The 20231-nt window shown below is 35.2% G+C and overlaps 1 protein-coding gene across 5 annotated transcripts in view; it reads right to left on the bottom strand.

Annotated features, from left to right (window-relative positions):
- Window positions 1-285: 285 nt before the first annotated feature.
- The window catches only part of WASF1 (WASP family member 1), a 60123-nt gene continuing 40177 nt past the window's right edge, over window positions 286-20231 (bottom strand). For 4 of the 5 annotated variants that reach the window (XM_032338815.1, XM_032338814.1, XM_032338813.1 and 1 more), the window contains 8 exons: window positions 16487-16647; window positions 11074-11208; window positions 8618-8771; window positions 7410-7527; window positions 5535-5707; window positions 3282-3461; window positions 1571-2199; window positions 286-669 (listed from right to left, as the gene is read on the bottom strand). In XM_032338815.1, the coding sequence (XP_032194706.1) occupies window positions 512-669; window positions 1571-2199; window positions 3282-3461; window positions 5535-5707; window positions 7410-7527; window positions 8618-8771; window positions 11074-11208; window positions 16487-16619 (1680 nt within the window). In that variant the 5' untranslated portion in view covers window positions 16620-16647 and the 3' untranslated portion in view covers window positions 286-511. The remainder of the gene's footprint in view (window positions 670-1570; window positions 2200-3281; window positions 3462-5534; window positions 5708-7409; window positions 7528-8617; window positions 8772-11073; window positions 11209-16486; window positions 16648-20231) is intronic. The other variant, XM_032338818.1, reaches the window with a different exon arrangement.

The raw sequence follows: 20231 nt of genomic DNA, 5'->3' as shown, positions 1-20231 counted from the left end.
TAAAACAATAATTAAAAAAAATTCAAGCATTCCTTTAAGAGAATTCAATACTACTAGCTAAACATACTTTCTGAGTGTATTCATATAATCAAGGCAGTGTTTCTTCTTTTAAAACATCAGGAAATGGAATAAGGCTCATTAATAGATACAGCTGCCCTCAAGATTTCAATCTCAGTTGCTTTCTTTAAATTAAAATTCACAAAGTGCACAATTAAGATATATCAAAAAACTGAATCTGCTACTCTAACAACAGCTGTCCATGCTTAATACTTAGTGGTTTATTTGACCAAATTATCTTTTCAGGGAAAAATAAAAAAAGATAAGCCACTGTAAAACATTTAGTTTGAAATGTATGCTAATATTTTTCTTAGAAATCAAAAATTATGGAGGAAAAGGTTATTTATCATAAGGAAAAGAAAGCAAAACACTGGAATGACCAAACATTTTCAGAGAACAAGCACCACAAAGGACATTTGCATTCAGTTTTGTAATATTTATCAATGAATTTTTCTTACTCCAACCAATCTACTTCATCAAATTCTGAATCATCTTCTGAATCACTATATTCCACAGCAATACGGCGAGACAGGATGGTGGCAACGTCATTTTCAATGCGTTCGTGTTTAGCTTCCTGTTCACGCTGCTCTTCTACTTTGCGTAGCTGAATACCTGATACAGAAAAACCAAAGCATTCATTGTAAGCCAAAATACCATATACTACATTACTACATATTATTAATCTTTCTGGAGTTAAATCAAATACATGTGAGAAATACTAACTGGAAAATGGAAAGCAAGATCTATTAAAAAGAATTTGAAGGGATCATATTTAGAATCGTATTAATTTGGTCAATTAATTCTTTCATTATCTGTAAAACTAACTGGTCAAACTTAGCAGCTATCCCAGTGAATATCTACAGCTTATTCAGCCATGATGGTCTACTGTGCCTCCCTACTCAGCACCTCCCCCCAAAACAACCGGTGGTCAAATAAATGTTGTTGAGTGTATCTTCTGGACTTTATTCTCTCCAGTGCTTGAGGGAAAGGCAGTATTATTCATTCTCTGCTGCTGGTGCCTGGCTTATAGTAGTTGCCTAGGAAAAGCAGGCTGAATCAATGAATGAGTATGAGAGGCCTTTCCTTTGTTACTAAGGGAGGAAATTTAATCCTATAAAGGCATCTGGTAGATCAAGTGTCACTGATACACCAAATGGACACCCTTAATACTGAAGAAAACACCGTTTTTAAAGGAGTTAATATACACATTAAACATAATATAAAGGGTTTTAACTAAATTTTCTATAACTTGTAAGTCTGACACTTTCAACTTCTCATTATTTAATGAACATTTTAAGAATCCCTACTAAAGTATGAAAATAAAATAATTAAATGTGATTTGTTTTCTGGAAAATGATTTAAAATACACGTTGAACACAGCTTTCCTTTCTAAGAACCATGAGTGCAAAGATACTTAAAAATTTTTTAAGTGAGGAAAACATTATTCTGTCAAATATTTAGGAAGATTCTAATGATACCATAGCAATGCTTTTAAAGGCCACAAGGAAATTACCTTTTCGTATTGCTTCCAGAAGTACACTCCTGGCGTCACTGATGACAGGTAGAGTTGATGGATGACGCTTTGGCTCAGAAGCAGGTATAACTTGTGATGGAGGAGATGGAGGCATTAATGGAACATGGGGACCTGGGGCAGTAGATGGAGCTGGATGTAGCCCAGAGGGAGGATGAGTAAGAGCTGCGACTGTGACAGGTGATGATGGTCGAATGCCAGGTGGAGGCAGAGGAGGCGGTGGTGGGGGTGGAGGCAGCCCCTGGACTTCACCTTGCGGGAGTGGATGAACTGGTACAGTCTCGCATACTGGGGCAGCTCTAGCTACTGGTGGAGAGGGCTGTACTAGAGGAGGTGCGATTGGAGGAGGAGCTGGGTGGAGGACTCCAGGGGCAATCTGGAGAGGAGCTGGAGGTGGAGGTACTGCTGGAGCTTGCAAAGCAGTGGCTGGAGGTGGTGGTGGGGGAGGTACTGGCGGGGGAGGAGTTGAAGTCATTGAAGCTCTTAATGAAGAAGTTGACAAGGCAGATGGAAGAGGTGGTGGAGGAGGTGGGGGGGTGGGGCTCACAAACACAGGTGTCCTGCCTGTAGCTGGTGACTGAGGGCGATTTTCTATCAAACCTGTAGCAGAACTGAAATGAAAAAGAAATCCTAGCAAGTTATTAAAAGAGAAAGAACTAACCACAGGAAAGATAGGACGACCAGTAATTATATCAGGGCAGACGCATTGACATGTTCCTAAAGAAATTAAAAATTCTTCAGTATTTTGGATGAAGGGAAAACACCAACAAGAAAATTAAGAGGTGGTGCTTTCATTTGTAATATTCTAAACGGTCTCATCCTTCATGCACCTGTCATATGCACTCAAGCATTTTATGCTTACTTTGATAAATAAAATATTTAATTTTATGCTGTGATAGGAGTCTTTATAATGACTCAACATTTATCATAGGACATTATTTGCAGCAATACTTGTGGCCATTATAATCCTGCATTGATACTGAAGCTATTAAGACTCATCATATGCCATTTCAGTTAAATCAATAACAACTAATTATAAGCCACAAAAGGAAATTTATGGCTCTCTTCCTTCCTGAGGATGGAACAGCAAATAAATGACTCAGTGATAGAAGACTGATTTTTTTCAACTGAAAATTATAAAGCTGGTCTCTATTTACCTATTAAAAATTTTATAAGTTGGATAACAATGGATAAAATTAAACTTCAAAATCACTTTACTGAAAGACTATTGCTTCTTTTCTCTCAAATTCTCAGAGTATTCCCCATAATATCAAATTAACACTTAGAATCACATTCTTTGGTTCCCATTTCTTAGTCCCTTACCACACTCCAAAAATTTTTCATTTTTATTAATATACTGCACATTATGGGCTTGATAATAAAGCTATAATAAAATAAAACACACTTTAACCTTTAAAGTAAATTCTCATTCACTAAATTTTCCCCGAGAACACGTCAGCTTTTATCAGAGGCTGGCAGATGACGTTCCACAGTCAAACCTGAACTGCTGTTTTTACAAGTAAGGTTTCATTGAAACACAAACAGGCATTTATTTATGTGCAGTCACCAACGGCAGAGCTGAGTAGCTGTGACAGAGAACTTATGCCCACAAAGCCTAAAATACTAACTGATCCTTTCAAGAAAAAGGTTACCAGCCCCTGAGAACAAGTATCACCTGCCCACCCCAGCGTACCTGATACAGGTGGGGATGGGTTTGGCATCCCCTGCTCCATGCATCGGTGGAGGTGGAGGAGGTTCGTGTGGTCTGACTAAGACCCTTTCCTCAGCTCTAGTCAGAAGCTCACTCATCTGACTAAATGGCAAGGCAGAAAGTGAGTAAGATCCATCCATATGGTCCACGTATGTCTGAGGTCTAAAAAAAAAAATACAGTATCAGTGTGTTTTTCTTGAATTACAGGTGGAGTACAGTGTTCTACAGGAGATATTTAACATGTATCCTTTGATTGCTAATATTTTAACCACTACTAAGAAACTTCAGAAATTTATTACTGCTTTTAAAACAAAGAATGCTGCTCACAATGTAACCTTTCCTTGCAGTTATTTTACTATATTATAATACTAATTCAATTCACAAGGATAGAAAGTATTACATAGAGAATCTTATAAGCAAGAAAGTAATTAGCTTTCAGCAAATTGTGTTCAAAGCTATCTGCCTCTATTTCATTTTTTTCCTTCAAAATATGATGTCAGTGACAAAAAGCCAGAATATGAAAACTGGAATTTTCCACCATCAGGATATCTTGTTGCTCTCTCAAACTTAAATGACTTCTAAATGTCTGTATTAGTGAGAAAGGCCTCCATGATACCACAGAGATAGCAAACTATATTGTTTTGTCTTTTTGGTGTTTTCAAAGGTGGCAGGGTACTCAGAAAATAACTGAGTAACAAAGCAACAAAGCTTAAGATCAGATTTAAGCAGAACTTTAGACTTATAAATATTTACTGATTGTAGTGCATGCTAGGGATGAATGTACACAAAGTGATTTAGAAAACACAAGTGGCTATATGAACACAGGTTTGAACTGAGCATACCCACTTATATGAGGGTTTTTTTTTTTTTATAGTACAGCACTGTTGATGTATTTTCTTTATGATTTTCTTTTTTTTAAAAAGATTTTATTTATTTATTTGACAAAGAAAGACACAGCAAGAGAGGGAAAACAAGCAGGGGGAGTGGGAAAGGGAGAAGCAGGCTTCTTGCAGAGCTGGGAGCCCAATGTGGGGCTTGATCCCAGGTCCCTGGGATCACGACCCAAGCTGAAGGCAGACACTTAAGAACTGGGCCACCCAGGCACCTCTCTTTATAATTTTCTTAACATTTTTTTCTGTGGCTTACTGTATTATAAAAGTACAGTACATAATACACATAACATACAAAATACGTGTTAGATGACTATTTATGTTCTCAGTAAGGCTCCTGGTCAACAGGAGGCTATCAGTACTGAAACTTTTGGGGAGTCAAAAGTCACATGTGGATTTCTGACTGCACAAGGAATTGGTGTCCCTAACTCCCTCGTTGTTCAAGGATTAACTGTACTGAACTTAACACTACTGGGTAAGGTAATACCATAATTACTTAACAGTAGAAGAAAAAGTGTTTATCTATAGATTGCTTTTTCAAATAAATCTCAATTCTTTAGGCCTTTTTCTTTCAATGCATATATTAATAGTATCTTACATGTACGTTACTTCTAAACTTGGCAAAGATACTAGCCTAATAATTTACACGTATTATTCCTAAGAAAACTTGAAACTCTTTTCAATTCAAAAATACCTACAATATATATATAATAATGACTATACTCATTCAACTAAAGTTAACAAATTCCTTTACAGAGATATGCTAGTATAATGTGTAGTTAGGGTAGCATGTTACTGAGATGGGGCCACGGTGACTGAGAAAGGAAAAAGACCTATTCTATAGTTCCACAAAAGGGGATGAGTAATTCTGTTTTAAAGTCCTGATGTGACTGAGGTGGGAGATGTGGCACAGAAAGGGAGTCAGGAGAAAGAAAAGGAACAAAATATTACCCTTTCTTAGCTCCTATTTTATATGTAGTGAAACAGTAATATTTCAAAAAAATCCCAGACCCCATTCCTCTATTATGAAATTCTAGCAGACTCTGCCTGAAAAATTGAGAGAGAGACTGAGACTTCATATGAAAGCTTAAACAACCTTAAAGATCATCTATTCCAACCACCTCTTTCTATAGATGATAAAACTAAAATCCAGGTATGAAAATGACTGCCCAAGACCAGACTTTAGTAGGCTCACAAAAGTCAGGGTTTCAAAATTATTTCTATAGCTGAAGAAGGGTCTGCTGGTTCAACAATTCAGGACCTAAGACTTAGAGGCATAGATATCAGAAACAAAGCCAGTATTTTATCATTAATTTTGTTAAAAAACAAACAAAAGAAAAGAAACCTTGTTTCAAAATGAGAGGCTGGGCCATTAGCAACTTCAATATGCTTATGTAAGAGATTAGCATCATCTTCAGCCAGCTCTGGACCTTGGGCCAGTTTCTGCCATTCTCTCCGCCTGTCATGAGGTGCTCTTGGCACTTTTTCTGGTTCATGAGGACGATCTAGATTTTTCTGCTATAACAGATGTATTGAAACAAAGCCAAATGCTGAAGTACTAAGTTTTTAAAAAGATGTTATTAACAATCAAAATAAAATTCTAACATTAATACTGAAAAAGACAATGCCATCATAATATAGTTAAAGTAACACAGAGACAGTTCATCTGTACATTCAGAATTAAATCTTAGCTAGCTTGCTTGCAATCCTAGTTTCTGGTCACGTTTCTTTAACCTCTAATTTTAACTGATAAAATTTACCAGATAAAAACAGTATGCCTAAAAAGATGGGATCAGGAGGGAGACAAACCATAAGAGACTCAATCTCACAAAACAAACTGAGGGTTGCTGGAGGGAGGGGGTTATGGAGAGGGTAGTTGGGTTATGGACATTGGGGAGGGTATGTGCTATGGTGAGTGCTGTGAAGCGTGTAAGCCTGACGATTCAGACCTGTACCCCTGAGGCAAATGTTACATTATATGTTAATAAAATAATTAATTAAAAAAATAGTATGCCTAAATAATAAAATTTGAGGTCACAAAGTCCTTTCAGATGAAAAAAGATTCACCAACTCTCCTCCCAAATCTATTAGTTTTTGCTATAATGAGTGAAATTTCTACCAGTAATGGCACTAACTCTAAACCAAAATCTTAAAATTTATTAAGGCTATGTAATCTGGAAAGTGACCAATTAGCTAGCCAGTAAAATTATTCAATTAACCCATAACAATGTGTCACTCAACAGAAACAGGGTATTCAAAAAATAAAACACAGAATGATTCAAATTGTGGGAGAAAGCAGAGAGAGGTCAAGAGTTGGTGTAACAAAGTCAAATGCCCAAAGGGGCGAAGCAGATCACATACATGAATGAAGAAAATCAGGTGTAAGATGGGGATTGCAATGAAAAAACAGGCATGTCCATTCAAGGCTTTCCACTTCAAGAATTTTAAAACCACTGTGTTTGTCAAACAAAACACTGACTGCAGGCATAATCTGAGCTGCCAGTCACCAGTCTGTAAACTCTGGCTAGAATGCTGGGATACTGTCTAGTACAGAAAATAGTAACACGAAGGCATTATGGAGAAAAGGGAGGAGAGGAGAGATAGCTACAGGAGAAACACGGATGAAAAGAAACAGATTTTGCCTCCTTCATAATTCTGCCTAAATCCCAATTTTGCTTCCTTCTTTATTCCAGTTATTATCAACATATAATAAAGCAGATCCAAGAACATTTTATTACAAAGTAGAAAATAGCAACATACCAGACAGATAATAGGAATTTAGTGAGAATATAATCTTTCCAAAACATTTAGGATATGATCTGTGGTAAGAAAATATAGCTTAATCTACTTTGCCAACATCTGCACAATATTCCTTTGTCCCTTCTTACCAGAATGCCCTTCTCTTCCCTGGTCCACTTAATTCCTATTTGTTCTACAGTATTATAAGCTTTGTTGGAAGTGTTTACCAACCCTGTCCTTTGGCTAAAACAGGTGCCATTTTGTGCTACCTAAACCCTCCATGCATACCTCTGGTATGGCACTTATACCACATTATAATACTGATTGTTCATCTGTTCCCCCATTAGACTGTGATCTTCCTGTGTGGTTATAAAGACTACAGTATAAAACTGTCAACATACAAGCCTAATCAAGTTCCCTGCATGCAACAAAACACAAATACACGAAAACTAACTTTAATTTTTTGAATCTCTTGTAATACCTTCTGTTTCCTCTTTTCCTTCCTCTTATCCTCTGTATCTTGCAACATCTTTTCTTTCCATAGATCAAAGAAATACGAAGGGTTGGTATAAAACTTCAAACCTTCTTTACCATCATCTCTGAAATGTAAAAATATCAATTAAAACATATACCAGTAAGACTTACAGAGGCAATCAGAATAATTTTACTAAAATGCTTTTCTTACATTAATGAAATAAAGCGTGCGTAAAAAAACTGACAAAATAAATTAGAATGCTGCATCAATAAAATATTTCTTATGAATCAGACAAAAAAACTTAAGGAAAATGGAAAACCAGGTGTTTTTCAGAGTTGGTGTTACTAATCTGAAGAACAGCTGGACGATTTTCATCCCTAACTTGTGCTGAATACCAACTTTTCTAAAAGTCCTTTGGGAAATTCCAATAGTTACAAAAGGTTCTGCCAAAGATAAAAGCCTGAAAAAACAATAATATCATTAGAATAGAGAAATTACACAGGTTTCTGCCAATTACTCTAATTTGCTTATTATCTCACCAAACCCCAAAAATATCCTTTACAACTTATTCTAGTAGCAACAGTTATTTTTAGCCAATGACTTGCATACTGACAAAACAGTTTCAGATAAATATCTGAATACCATTTTATGCAGGAAATGTGTTATGTATATTACCAATTGAACAAATTATGTGAAAGTACCCCCTAAGAAAGCCTGATGAATTCCAGATTTTATTTTAAATGGCACAAAAGATCTTTAAAAGATACTGCACATGCATTTTGTAAAAACTTAATGCATATAGATCAAGAGTAGGCATAAGCAAGCAAAAATGATATTTCTACATTTTGTTAGTGTGGTGGAATTTTGAGCTCTTCATTTTTAATTTTTCACCTGACCAGCTATTACATTAAAAAGATAGTAACTCTTTGCCCCTTCGTATTAATAAGTTTGCCACTGGCTTTGATTAATAATACTTTCAAAACAACTTCCTTGAGTAAGTTTTGTCTTTTGTATGCCAGAACCTTGGGAACCCACCTAGTGTATAAAGCAAAAGTTTTCTAAAGGTGGTAGATGAGGAGGGTTCTATGTGTTGGTGAAACGCTCAGTGACATAAAAAAATGTTCGGGGATTCAGCGTTTAAGGGTGGAGTGCTACTGATCTGGATGGAAAGTCTGAGCTAAATAGCCAGCCTTCACATTTATTACCCCACTGACCTGTAAGGAGTGAGTATATTGAGAGGTGGAGGCTGTTCGCAAACATCATACGTCTCCTGTAACGGAATAGGCAAAGTCTTGCGGTCAAAGAGCTGCTGATCTTGAATTGTGGAACTTCGGAAAGCTTTCCTCATTGTTATATCTTGCAAAGATACTAAAAGAAAAATCAAAAATCTATTTTATTTCTTTTTCTAAGTGGATTTAACATAGTACAGAAATTCATATACCGTATTTAAGAGTTAGCACAGCTCAGGAAGTTGTGACTGTAGAGGCTTATGAATCAGGAAGCACATTTTAAATGCTCTACCATTATATCACAGCGTTGCTCCAACTAGGTAAGTTTGAAGGCCCCTGTGATTTCTAAGGCTCAAAAGGCTCTAATGATAGCCTGAAGCATCATCTACATTTCTCATCAAACATCTTTTTCCTACTTGCCATCCCTAGCCCCCACTAACCCACATTTTTCTTCTTTCTTTTTTAAAATAATCTTTTTTCCCATTTCCCCTTCTTACTTTTATTTAGCTTACACCAACAACACTGAATTACTTAGTCCTCAGTGGCACTCTTGGCTAAACATACTGTTGACGTCTATGCTATCTAGACTATAAATATTATACATACGCTTTAAACTTAAAACAAAGTTTACCATAAAGAAAATATTTTCAAGTGCCAGGCAATCTATATCATTATCTATTTCACTTATTACTTATCTTATACTCTAAGGATCTCTATATAGCTATAAGCTCTTGAAGACTGACCCTGTCTCCTACATCAGTATCTCTAGTAACTAGCAGAGCTCCATCACATACATGATAATCTAAAATAACTTCATTTACTCATTTTTTTTGGACTATGCAGCATGTTAAAATAAATGAACCAGATTTGTACATTCTTAATTCTTAGAATGATTTTCTGATGTTAAGAAAGTAGGTGATTTCTTAAATATTTAATATGGGTTTAAGTATGTAGGTAAATACCATAGCAAGGCCAGTACTACACAATTCTTAAATTAATTCTTCTCCCTAAAACAGTATCTCTATCATCTTCACAAGTAAAATTCACTCAGCGTGAGCTGAGTCTGGATCTATGGACTGGCTGGAGCAATGTGGCTCTGGATGGCTACACCACAACTGTCCTTCCAGCAACTCCACTGCTACATGATTTGTAACACACTCAAAAACACCAAATAAAATTCAGAGAAGGAAAAAAAATTTTTTCTCACTATCGCTAAAGAGTGATACAAGAGGTATTTAATGAGAACAGACTATATGTGCTTGATGTTCTCACTAATGTTTATTTCACTTAATTTTTGCAACAATTCAACGAGAAGAGAAATTATTACTCCATTTAAACATAAGAAAACCAAGGCTAGGAAACATGATAAAACTGGCCCAAGGCAAAATGGTTAATAAGCAATGGAGCCAGAAGAGAAAGCCCCAATCTGTCTGCCACCGAGGCTGATCCTTTTAGCCCTAACACCACACACTGTTCTCTGGCTCCTGTCAGATATGGCCCCTTTTCTATAATCAAAATGGATCAATTCTTGCCACTCCCCCACCCCACTTATTTACTGTAAGTATATAACCAGGATGGAAACTAGTGTTTAATCTCCCCAACCTTTCTTAGTCAAGGATGTAAAGAATGTATAAAGTAATAAGCAGTTAAAAAAAAAAAAGATTTATTTGAGTGAGAGAGAGCAGGGGGAGGGGTGGAGGGAGGAAGAGAGAGAAACTCTAAGCAGACTCTGCACGAAGCATGGAGCTCAACACTAGACTCGATCACAGGACCCTGAGACAATGACCTGAGCCAAAACCAAGAGTCGGATGCTTAACCAACTGTGCCACCCAGGTGCCCCATTAATAAGCACTTTTACATCTTCAACTGCTCTCATTTACCATTTGTCTTATTAACATGCCGCCGTGCTAAAAGCCCTTCCAGCTGCCAACATGACATCTGATATTTAAACAGTTTTATGTAACACAGTAAGTCAACACAGTATTTGTAAATGTAATTAAATATAATTATATAGGTCTTTGTTTAAAAGATCATTTTTTACACAGTTTCTAAATTATATCCATAGTTCCCACCATTACTTAAATTATTTAATAGTAATTTAGAAAACAACAATACTGGTACTACACTCTGTAATTTTGTATCATATTCATGTTATTTCATGTGAACTCTGAGTTTAAAAATCTAGGTTATAGTTATATAAGTAACTTTGAAAATGTCTTCTTTCCAACATCCCCAAAATGGTAACAAATTAAGCAGTTCAGCTTTTAGATTCTGAGTCCTTCTCTAATGTACCCCATAATTTATTGCAACATATATACATCAAAGGCCAAGGGTAAAAAAGACTTGTAATAAACTCGTGTTTAATACTGTTCTTAAATTAAATGCTCATCTCACCAAACCTAGGGTACATGAGAAAGAAAATATAATATGAATAAACTTACATTCTTCCTCTTTAGGGTCAAGCTGTGTAACACTAACAGATAAACGGTCCACACGTTCTTGTAATGAGTTAACTCTGAAGGAAAAACTATGTGCTTCATTGAACAATTCTCCAAAAATATCTTCAGCGTATTTACCTAGACAAAAATGAAAATGCCATAAAATTTAATGTGACCAGAGATAAATACCAAACAATTTGACATTTTAAAAGTGCTGTCTTGAAATTTGGCATTTATTTGGAAGTAGTTTATACTTTAAACCCTAAAGTGACCAATTGAGACAGAGTGGGAACACAACATAAACCCTGGGATATCTGATTTTAAATAGATATCTGCCACTTCGTAGGTGTCTTGTGCCTAAAATGGAAATCATCTGCTTTATCCATACCTGCCCTGTTGCTGAGGTTAGAGAACATTATGGTGTTAAAGTATATACAAATAATACCTCTTTTAAATCAGCATTCATAAATAAACTCTATAATAGAACTGATTTTCAGGCCAAATGGCAGAATCTAAGAGTCTTCATAAACCCAACTGAAGACCAGTCTCAGATAGACCCAAAACACAGATTCTGAAAATTTATGAGATAAAATATCTTCTTGTTCTATTTTCTCAAAAAAGCATCATAAATCTAAAATCACTGTATTTTCTCTAGTCATATACATTTCTCTTACTGAAAAGAATAAGCAAAAATAATCCCATTATAAAAGGAGAAAAAAAAAAGAGAAATTTCTATCTAGTAAATAAGCCAGGGAGAAGTTTAGGCAACCTATCATGATATAAAGGTGAGTCATTATTATGTGCACCTTTGAATAAAAAAAATTGATAGTCTTCCTAAATTAAGACATTTTAGACCCAAGGATACTGTGTAGGTTAAATCTAGTTCAACAGTAAGTTCTATTGAGACAGTTCCTGAGACAGAGATAATAAATATTTATTAAATGAATTCATTAATCTCACTAGTTTATATTTGAGTAATATTGCACTTTTCCAAGGTATGCCAATACATTACCTGTTAAATCAACAAGCATTTAATGAGGGCTCGCCCTGTGCCAGGCAGATGTATGACCTTCTGAAGGCACCAAAAAGTAAAACACAAAATTCCTGTCCTAGAAGATTCTATAATGTTTAAGAAAAAAAATCAAAACTTTAAAGTCTCGATAATAAACTAAGAACTTTAATGTCTACAATAATATAATAAAAAAGAATTATTTTGTATATATTCATTTACTCACATATATCTTTAAACCAAATTGACTGAAAGGGTCTTATATGTACCAGACATTGTACCAGACCCTGGGTATATAAAAATGATTGAACAAGGTCTCTGCCATTGATGAGTTTTGAACAGAGGGAGAAAGAGACATCTAAACAAATATGAAAAGCAATTTAATAAATAAGTCCAAATTTTTATTCCATTTACTTTGAGGCCTTGGTATCAATTTCCTCACCTGTAAAATAGGGATAAAAATATCTGCTTCAAAAAGAATTTATAAGAAAAGGAGACAGTGAGCAAAGAACCTCGCAGAATTCCACATACAGGGTAGCAAGGGGCATCCCTTACTATAATATAAGGTAAAAGCCACAGAACATAGAGAAAAAAGCCCCTAACTTTTGAGTGTGGGGTGGTGTCGGAGACACTTCCAGAGACACAGCTCCTTCAGCAGATAAGGAAAGCACCCCAAGTCCCAAGGTAAAAAAAGGCAGGTATAAGGTCATTCATTTATTCATCTAATGTTAAGGATACAAATGTTAGGAACACGGAGATAGAAGAGACAATTCTGTCCTTTAAAGAGCTTTGTTTAACACAGGGTTCCTTAATTTATAAGCTGTAAACCAACAGAAAATTATACACAGGTTTTTAAATGTATTTGCATTTTTCTGGAGAGAGTTTCTCGAAAAATTTTTTAAAAGAGTCTACGTTCCCCCTCACTAGAGGTTTAACTACTAAAGTACTTCAGTGGATAAAATAAACATCCCATCTGTTCTCTTTTCATATCCCTTCTTCCTTTCCAAATCTACCTCCTCTTTCTCTTCGAGGTAAAGGGAATAAAGCTTGTAATGTAAAACAGATTGGGCATGTATCTGAATTTGAATTATTAGAAATACTGTACTTATTTATTACCCTTCAAAAACCTACTTGGTCTCCTTACTGTCTTACCATCTATGATGTTAAAAATCTAAATCAAAATCCTCTCAGCTAACATTCTATGTTTTCCAAAATCAGGGTCTGCCATATTTATCCAATACCATCTGTCCCTTTAATCCCCACTATGTATTTATTTTTTACTCTATTCATTTGGCTATTCTTCTTGCAAGATAAAAATGCCTTCCTTCTTATTTCCTCTCCATTTTCTAAATTTCTTTTGTTTCTTAAAGGTCCAATTCAATTCACATTTCGTTCAGCAAGCCTCTTGTAATGGCTTCACCTTGTTTTTCATCTTTTCTCAGTTCCTGTAATCTAAAACTCATGATTTTAATTATATACATGCTCACACTATTCAGAATGATTTCAGTATTAATCATACTTGACTCTTCAATTCAAATGGGGTATATACTCTTTTCAGACAAGAACCACATAGCTTTATCACACAGCAAAGTGTTCAGTGTTGTCTATTATCTATGTTTCTAATTAGTGTTATCAGGCCAATCTATTTATCCTCCCTCCTACCTTGCTATCTATCTGTCAAATTTAGGCTCTATCAGCTCATCTCGGCAGCATGAACTGACTGTATTCAACAGAAGGGTGGCCTTGGGAAGAGAGAATGGTAAAGATCCCTCAGGTAGTTAGAGTCTCAATGATCATTAAATAAGACAACAATAAAATGGGAAAGAATTTTGGTAGAACAGAATAAATTTATAGAAAGTGAATTCTATGTTTTCAGTTTTTATCTAGTAGAAAACAGAACTGTGTTCTACTAGGAAAAATATTTTTGTGAGGAAGAAGACAGGAGGATGTCCCTTGCAATTGACCTTTATTTTGGTGCTCTCTTAACACTTTTGGTGCTAATGATAGCACCAAAGTCAACATTTCAATTACCTAGAACCATTTTGGATAGCCAAGTTCACTAAGTAATTCAGAGATTATTTAATGCATTACTTATTTTAACTACTTTGGATAAATACTGATGTAAAATCTATTTTAAGCTTCCCTGACTTAAGTAGAAATACAAAATTAAACATAATTTAACCTTTTCTTGAGGACTCAGTAATGAGTTGATTATGAAATCAAAATGTTCTCAGTGAGAAAGCAGCCTTGAAATGCATAAGATTATCTGCTTTTACATGAAATGGCCTCTTTCCGGTTTTTATATTGCTTTTTCCCTATGTCACTTCTTCCTTTGCTGTAAACTACTACTTTTGACTGGCTTAGGTAATACCTGCTTCTATTTTTATCTCCTCAATGCCTCCATCTTCTAATGTTCTGAAGCATAAATGTTTGGAAATCAGATCATCAAACCTGTATGAAATATCAAAGTAAACAGACTCTGAGAGAAGGATCAGTTGAGTATTTTATGTACATAGTTTTTAGTGCATGGGCTTGTTTATTTTGGCTAGCTAGGGGCTTTTTAGGTTTGATTCCGGATTCCCAACTATGTCAGTGGGAAAGCTGCCAGAGAGTTTAATTCCAGTGCAGTAAATTATTGTTACACCTTGCTACAGTATTAATGGGGTTTCTTTTGTTTCTGAATCTCTACCCAACCGCTTAGAAAATGTCTACAATAGCCTCGGATTCCAAATCTGAAGCACCAGCTATATTTTACAAGGTATTTCTATTTTCAGAGTTTGGCTACAACATGACCATGTCCCTGCTGTTAGATGTCACTTACATGCATTACACCAGATCTGAACATTCCTTAAGTTTCCATCTTTAGGTCATATAAAATATGGGTTAGTACAGCAAATTAACACTCTTAATCATTATATTAGTTCTAAATTTGACATTGGGAATACACCTAAAACAATATGCCTGTATTAGATCCAAAATTCACTTTAAGAAATATGTTAACTAAGATTTTTGTCATTTCTATGCTATTAATATGTATTTTAATATTAACCTATATACTCATGTACATGTAGTAATACAAATTTTGTATGAAGTTATGTTAGATTCAATTAGTGCTATGTCACAAAAAAGGTCAGCAAATATCTGTAAAAATATGGTTAATCATATATCAGTATGATACTTAGGACTCTTCTTTTGATTTGTCTCTAAAGTACATTCCATACTGACTTCCCCAAGGAAAAAAACAGGTAAATAATATAGTATGTTAGTGACTCACTGACAATAACTAACTTGAAAAAATAACCACCGAAAGAGGCAAGGAATATACTTAAATTCAAATAAATATCCTTTTATTTTTAAAACTATTTCACAGGCAATGTAGAAATTTATTGCTCTCACCAAGAGCATTCAAAAGTAATTTTTATGTTGCTCTAGCTATGTATGTGTATGTCCAACTGTTCTCACTTGAAACACATTAACAACCTCTCTTTAGCTTGTGCTAGGTACTCAAAAGAAAGAACAAAAAAGGAAAAGAAAAGAGTCAATCTTGCCTGTAAGGACAATGCATGTGAGGCTAAGATATATCTAGGACCACTTAGAGAATATACTTAAGGCCAAGAACATCTTGTTCTTTCTTTAAAATGAAATATAAATGTCTCATTAAAAATCTAAGCCATCACTTCAAAAGACAGATTGGATTTACTTTTTTAAATTTTCTAGATTTTAAATTTCGAATGATTTACTTAATTCCTTAACTCAGCAATTCTCTCCTGTAGTCTTATCATGGGAGCACACTGCCTGTCTCCTCCAATACCTGTCTCTCCCATTGGCCTTTACTCTCGGGCCAACCTTCCTGCCTTTCATCTGTAAGAGGCCAAGCTCACTTGCTATCTTCACAGCGTTCTGCACGTCACACTACTAATGTCCTTTAGACAACTCACCCGACTAACTGATTCTCGTAGTGACTACCTCACACCTCTTAATTTTAGATATTTGATAATATAAAAATATTTCCTAAGGCTAATAAAATATATGTAAAGAAAGAGATACTAGTGAATAGTTGAAGCCTCTAAAAAAGCAACAATGATAATAAGCAAGCAAAAGTACAACCCTGGCATTATCTTTCCTAGATCAAATCATATTTTAAATATAATTTCAGTAATTCTTGTCCATCATGTGATCCTGTTCCTAAAACTGTCCTTATTTCTCTTTACCAGAGGAAACACGCAGAAAAAAAAATGATTCTAAAACTCATTAATTTAAATGGGTACATTTTTCAAGACAACATTGTATTCTTCTCACAAAACATCCCCCCAAATTAATCATAAGAACATCTTCTTAGTATTTATACTCTTAAGTGTAACATTGTGGTTTGCAAGAAATGTGTTTCACTGATATAAAAATACTTACTTAGGCTACTTAATTGTCTAATTATATTTGCCAAGGAAATATTGGTTACACATTCTAGTTCATTCTTAATGCCTCTAGGCAGTGCTGTGTGGCACAAGTGCCTAGGATCGATGTTTCTTTTCACTAATGGCATCTTGAGATCAACGTCTGTGCCAGGTCACCTGTAGGAAATCAAACAATAAATTAACATTATTCAATTCAACCCAAAACAGAGTAAGACCTCATCTTTCACATTTAATAATACAATATTTGCTAGTAGGAAGACAATGAAAATGGAGTTACTGGCTAAATGAATCAAAACTTATTTATTAACCACCTTTTCACCTTCAATTATTAGAATTTTAACATTCTATAAACAAATGAAAAAAACAACTTTCAATGTCAGTTGCTTCATAATGAACTCATAAATCACTATCACTATTACTCTCCTAAAACCACAGGTTTTACTTACTACAACTAGGGGGGTATTTTTTGGTTTTGTTTTTTTGTTTATTGTTTTTTGTTTTTTTAGAAATGGTGTGAAAGGTCCTCTCTAAGGAAGCGCTTAAAGAGAATTAAAGAGGCTGGAAGAATGGATCAAATTTACACTTTCACATAAAATGTATCAGGCTGAAGTTCAATGGCTCAGAGATCAAATAGTCCAACAGTCCTATATCTCCAATCTTATCAACACCGACCATAGCTTTAATTGGTCAAATAGTTTAACTTTATTACAATTATGGGAAGCCCTTATTTCCCAGGTCTCACATCTGCACAAATTACAGCTACCACTGGTTTAGTTCAAGAATACCAGTTTCCAACAACATGGTTCCAATTTCACTTACCACATTATATTAAGTACAACTGCACAAATACAAATTTCCTTGTTAGCACTTTAGTCTACAAAGCACTATGTTAATAAGACATGTATATCATGATCAGTGACTGATCATTTTCTTCCAAAGTTTGTTGGTGACTGGTCATCCAATTCACCTGTCTAAAGACAGCAAAGCATGTAGCTCTGGGTTACCTTCTTGCCTCCTACACCCATCTGAAATTTTACAAAACGGGTAACTAAAAGAAGGAATTGGCCAACAAAGATAAAAGTACAGCAAAGAAATGAAAAAATGATAAAGCTGGAAGTGAAACTGAATTTAAATCTAAATGGAGTAATAGAAGAAACAGCTAATTGTGGGAATGTTGCCATTATGAGACTCTAGATCTGCAGTCAGAAGAATGTAGCAAAGGTAACTTATTGACATAAATAAGGAAAATGGCTGAGACAAAAAGGATGATGTCCCCTGGGAGTGAAGCAAGCAAAAAACTTTGCATTAAAGAAACTCTTGGAGATATTTCCCAACATTAAAAATGCAAAAGTAAAATGTTGGGAGCTGATCCAAAGGGACAATTTGCCAAGGCACAGAAAAGATGCTCACTCTGGCTAGATCTACTATTCTAATTCTTACAAGGAGATGGCAAAGTACTGTTCAAGCTACTCTTGATAAGTCTTTTACAAAGAAATAAAACACTTTAATTCTAATTGTTTTTAATGTTTTATAGAACACTATTAAATTAATATAGTTTTACTTTTTCATTTCCCTATATATATTTATAATATAAGAGTTTTAACATCTTGACAAAATTTTTAAATTTTTTTTTAATTTTAATTTTTTTTTTTTAAAGGTTCTATTTATCTGACAGAGAGAGAGATATCAAAAGTAGGCAGAGAGGCAGGGGGAAGCAGGCTCCCTGCTGAGCAGAGAACCTGATGTGGGTCTCGATCCCAGGACTCTGAGATCATGACCTGAACCCAAGGCAGAGGCCTAACCCACTGAGCCACCCAGGCACCCCGACAAAATTTTTTTAAAGATCATAGAACGATGGTAATATTTTCCACTGATTAAGATCCTTATGTGCAGTTTTATTTTGTATGGTCACTTTTTTAGTCCCACACTACCATGCAAAATGAGGACTGCCTATACTCACCCACTGATAAATAATGTTTATGAAGAAAGTTGTTTCAAAATATTACCCTAATCCAAAAAAGGTTGGACAGCTTTTGTTGTGATTAGAATAGTGCCTTTAGGTAAACTTCAAAATCATTTTGTCGAGAAAAACTCTCTCCCTCATCTTTTACTTCAGTTTCAGTTATTATATTCTTTTCATATTTTTCTGTCTTACTCCTTGGTGATTTTAATGGTAACTTATTATCTAACTCATTATCTAACTCAAATATCAAAATCTTGGTGGCAAAAGTAAAATAAAGCCTAAGAACTTAATATCCTAAATTCTGAGGAAACTGCCTAATTTCTGTTTTAGAGAATTTATAACAGTATCTTTAATGTAGGATCTTTTGTCATACTGGGAAAGGGTGAAAAAAATCCTAAATGCTAGAAGGTTTAATTTAATTAGCAAGCAAAACTAAAATCAAACTCATTTCGGTATTTTTACTGCAAATGAAAGACACTGCAGACAAAGGGCTAATATCCAATATCTATAAAGAACTCCTCAAACTCAACACTCAAAAAAGAGATAATCACATAGAAAAATGGGCAGAAGACATGAACAGACATTTCTTCAAAGATGACATACAAATGGCCAACAGACACATGAAAAGATGTTCATCATCATTAGTCATCAGGGAGATTCAAATCAAAACCACATTGAAATACCACCTTACACCAGTGAGAATAGCCAAAATTAACAAGACAGTAAACAAGTGTTGGAGAGGATGTGGAAAAAGGAGAACCCTCTTACACTGTTGGTAGGAATGCAAGTTGGTGCAGCCACTTTGGAAAACAGTGTGGAGGTTCCTTAAGAAATTAAAAATAGGGCTCCTGGATGGCTCAGTGGGTTAAAGCCTCTGTCTTCAGCTCAGGTCATGATCCCCAGGGTACTGGGATCGAATCCTTCATCGGGCTCTCTGCTCAGCATGAAGCTGCTTCTCCATCTCCTGTGCTCTCTGCCTACTTATGATCTCTGTCAAATAAATAAATAAATAAAATCTTTAAAAAAAAAAATAGAGCTTTCCTATGACCCTGCATTTGCACTACTAGGTCTTTACCCCAAAGATACAGATGTAGTGAAAAGAAGGGCCATATGTACGTCAATGTTCATAGCAGCAATGGCCACAGTCGCCACACTGTGTAAAGAGCCAAGTTGCCCTTCAACAGACGAATGAGTAAAGAAGTTATGGTCCAAATATACTATTGAGTATTATGCCTCCATCAGAAAGGATGAATACCCAACTTTTCTATCAACATGGACAGGACTGGAGGAGATTATGCTGAGTGAAATAAGTCAAGCAGAGAGAGTCAATTATCATGTGGCTTCACTTGCTTGTGGAGCGTAAGCAAGAACATGGAGGGCACTGGGAGGAAAGGAGAAGGGAGTTGGGGGGAATCTGAGGGGAGATGAACCATGAGAGACTGTGGACTTTGAGAAACAAACTAAGGGTTCTGGAGGGGTGGGGGGTTCGGTAAGCCTTGTGGTGGGTATTAAGGAGGGCACGTATTGCATGGAACACTGGGTGTGGTGCATAAACAATCTTGGAACACTGAAAAAATAAAATCAAGTTAAAAAAATAAAACACTACAAATGATCTATTTCCTCTTTAAAAACAATAAAAAATACTGCACAGGATGACCAATAACATATATTTTAACATCTTTTGATCTACCATTGACTAACTCGCCTATTTAAGGGTAAAAATCTTTCATTTAATAATAATAAAAAAAAAGCTAAAGTGTATTGTGCTAAGACATAA

This window comes from Mustela erminea, chromosome 4, assembly GCF_009829155.1.
Source record: "Mustela erminea isolate mMusErm1 chromosome 4, mMusErm1.Pri, whole genome shotgun sequence".
Classification (NCBI taxonomy): Eukaryota; Metazoa; Chordata; class Mammalia; order Carnivora; family Mustelidae; genus Mustela; species Mustela erminea.
Note: the sequence above shows the minus strand (reverse complement) of the source record. Positions and strands in the feature narration are given on the sequence as shown.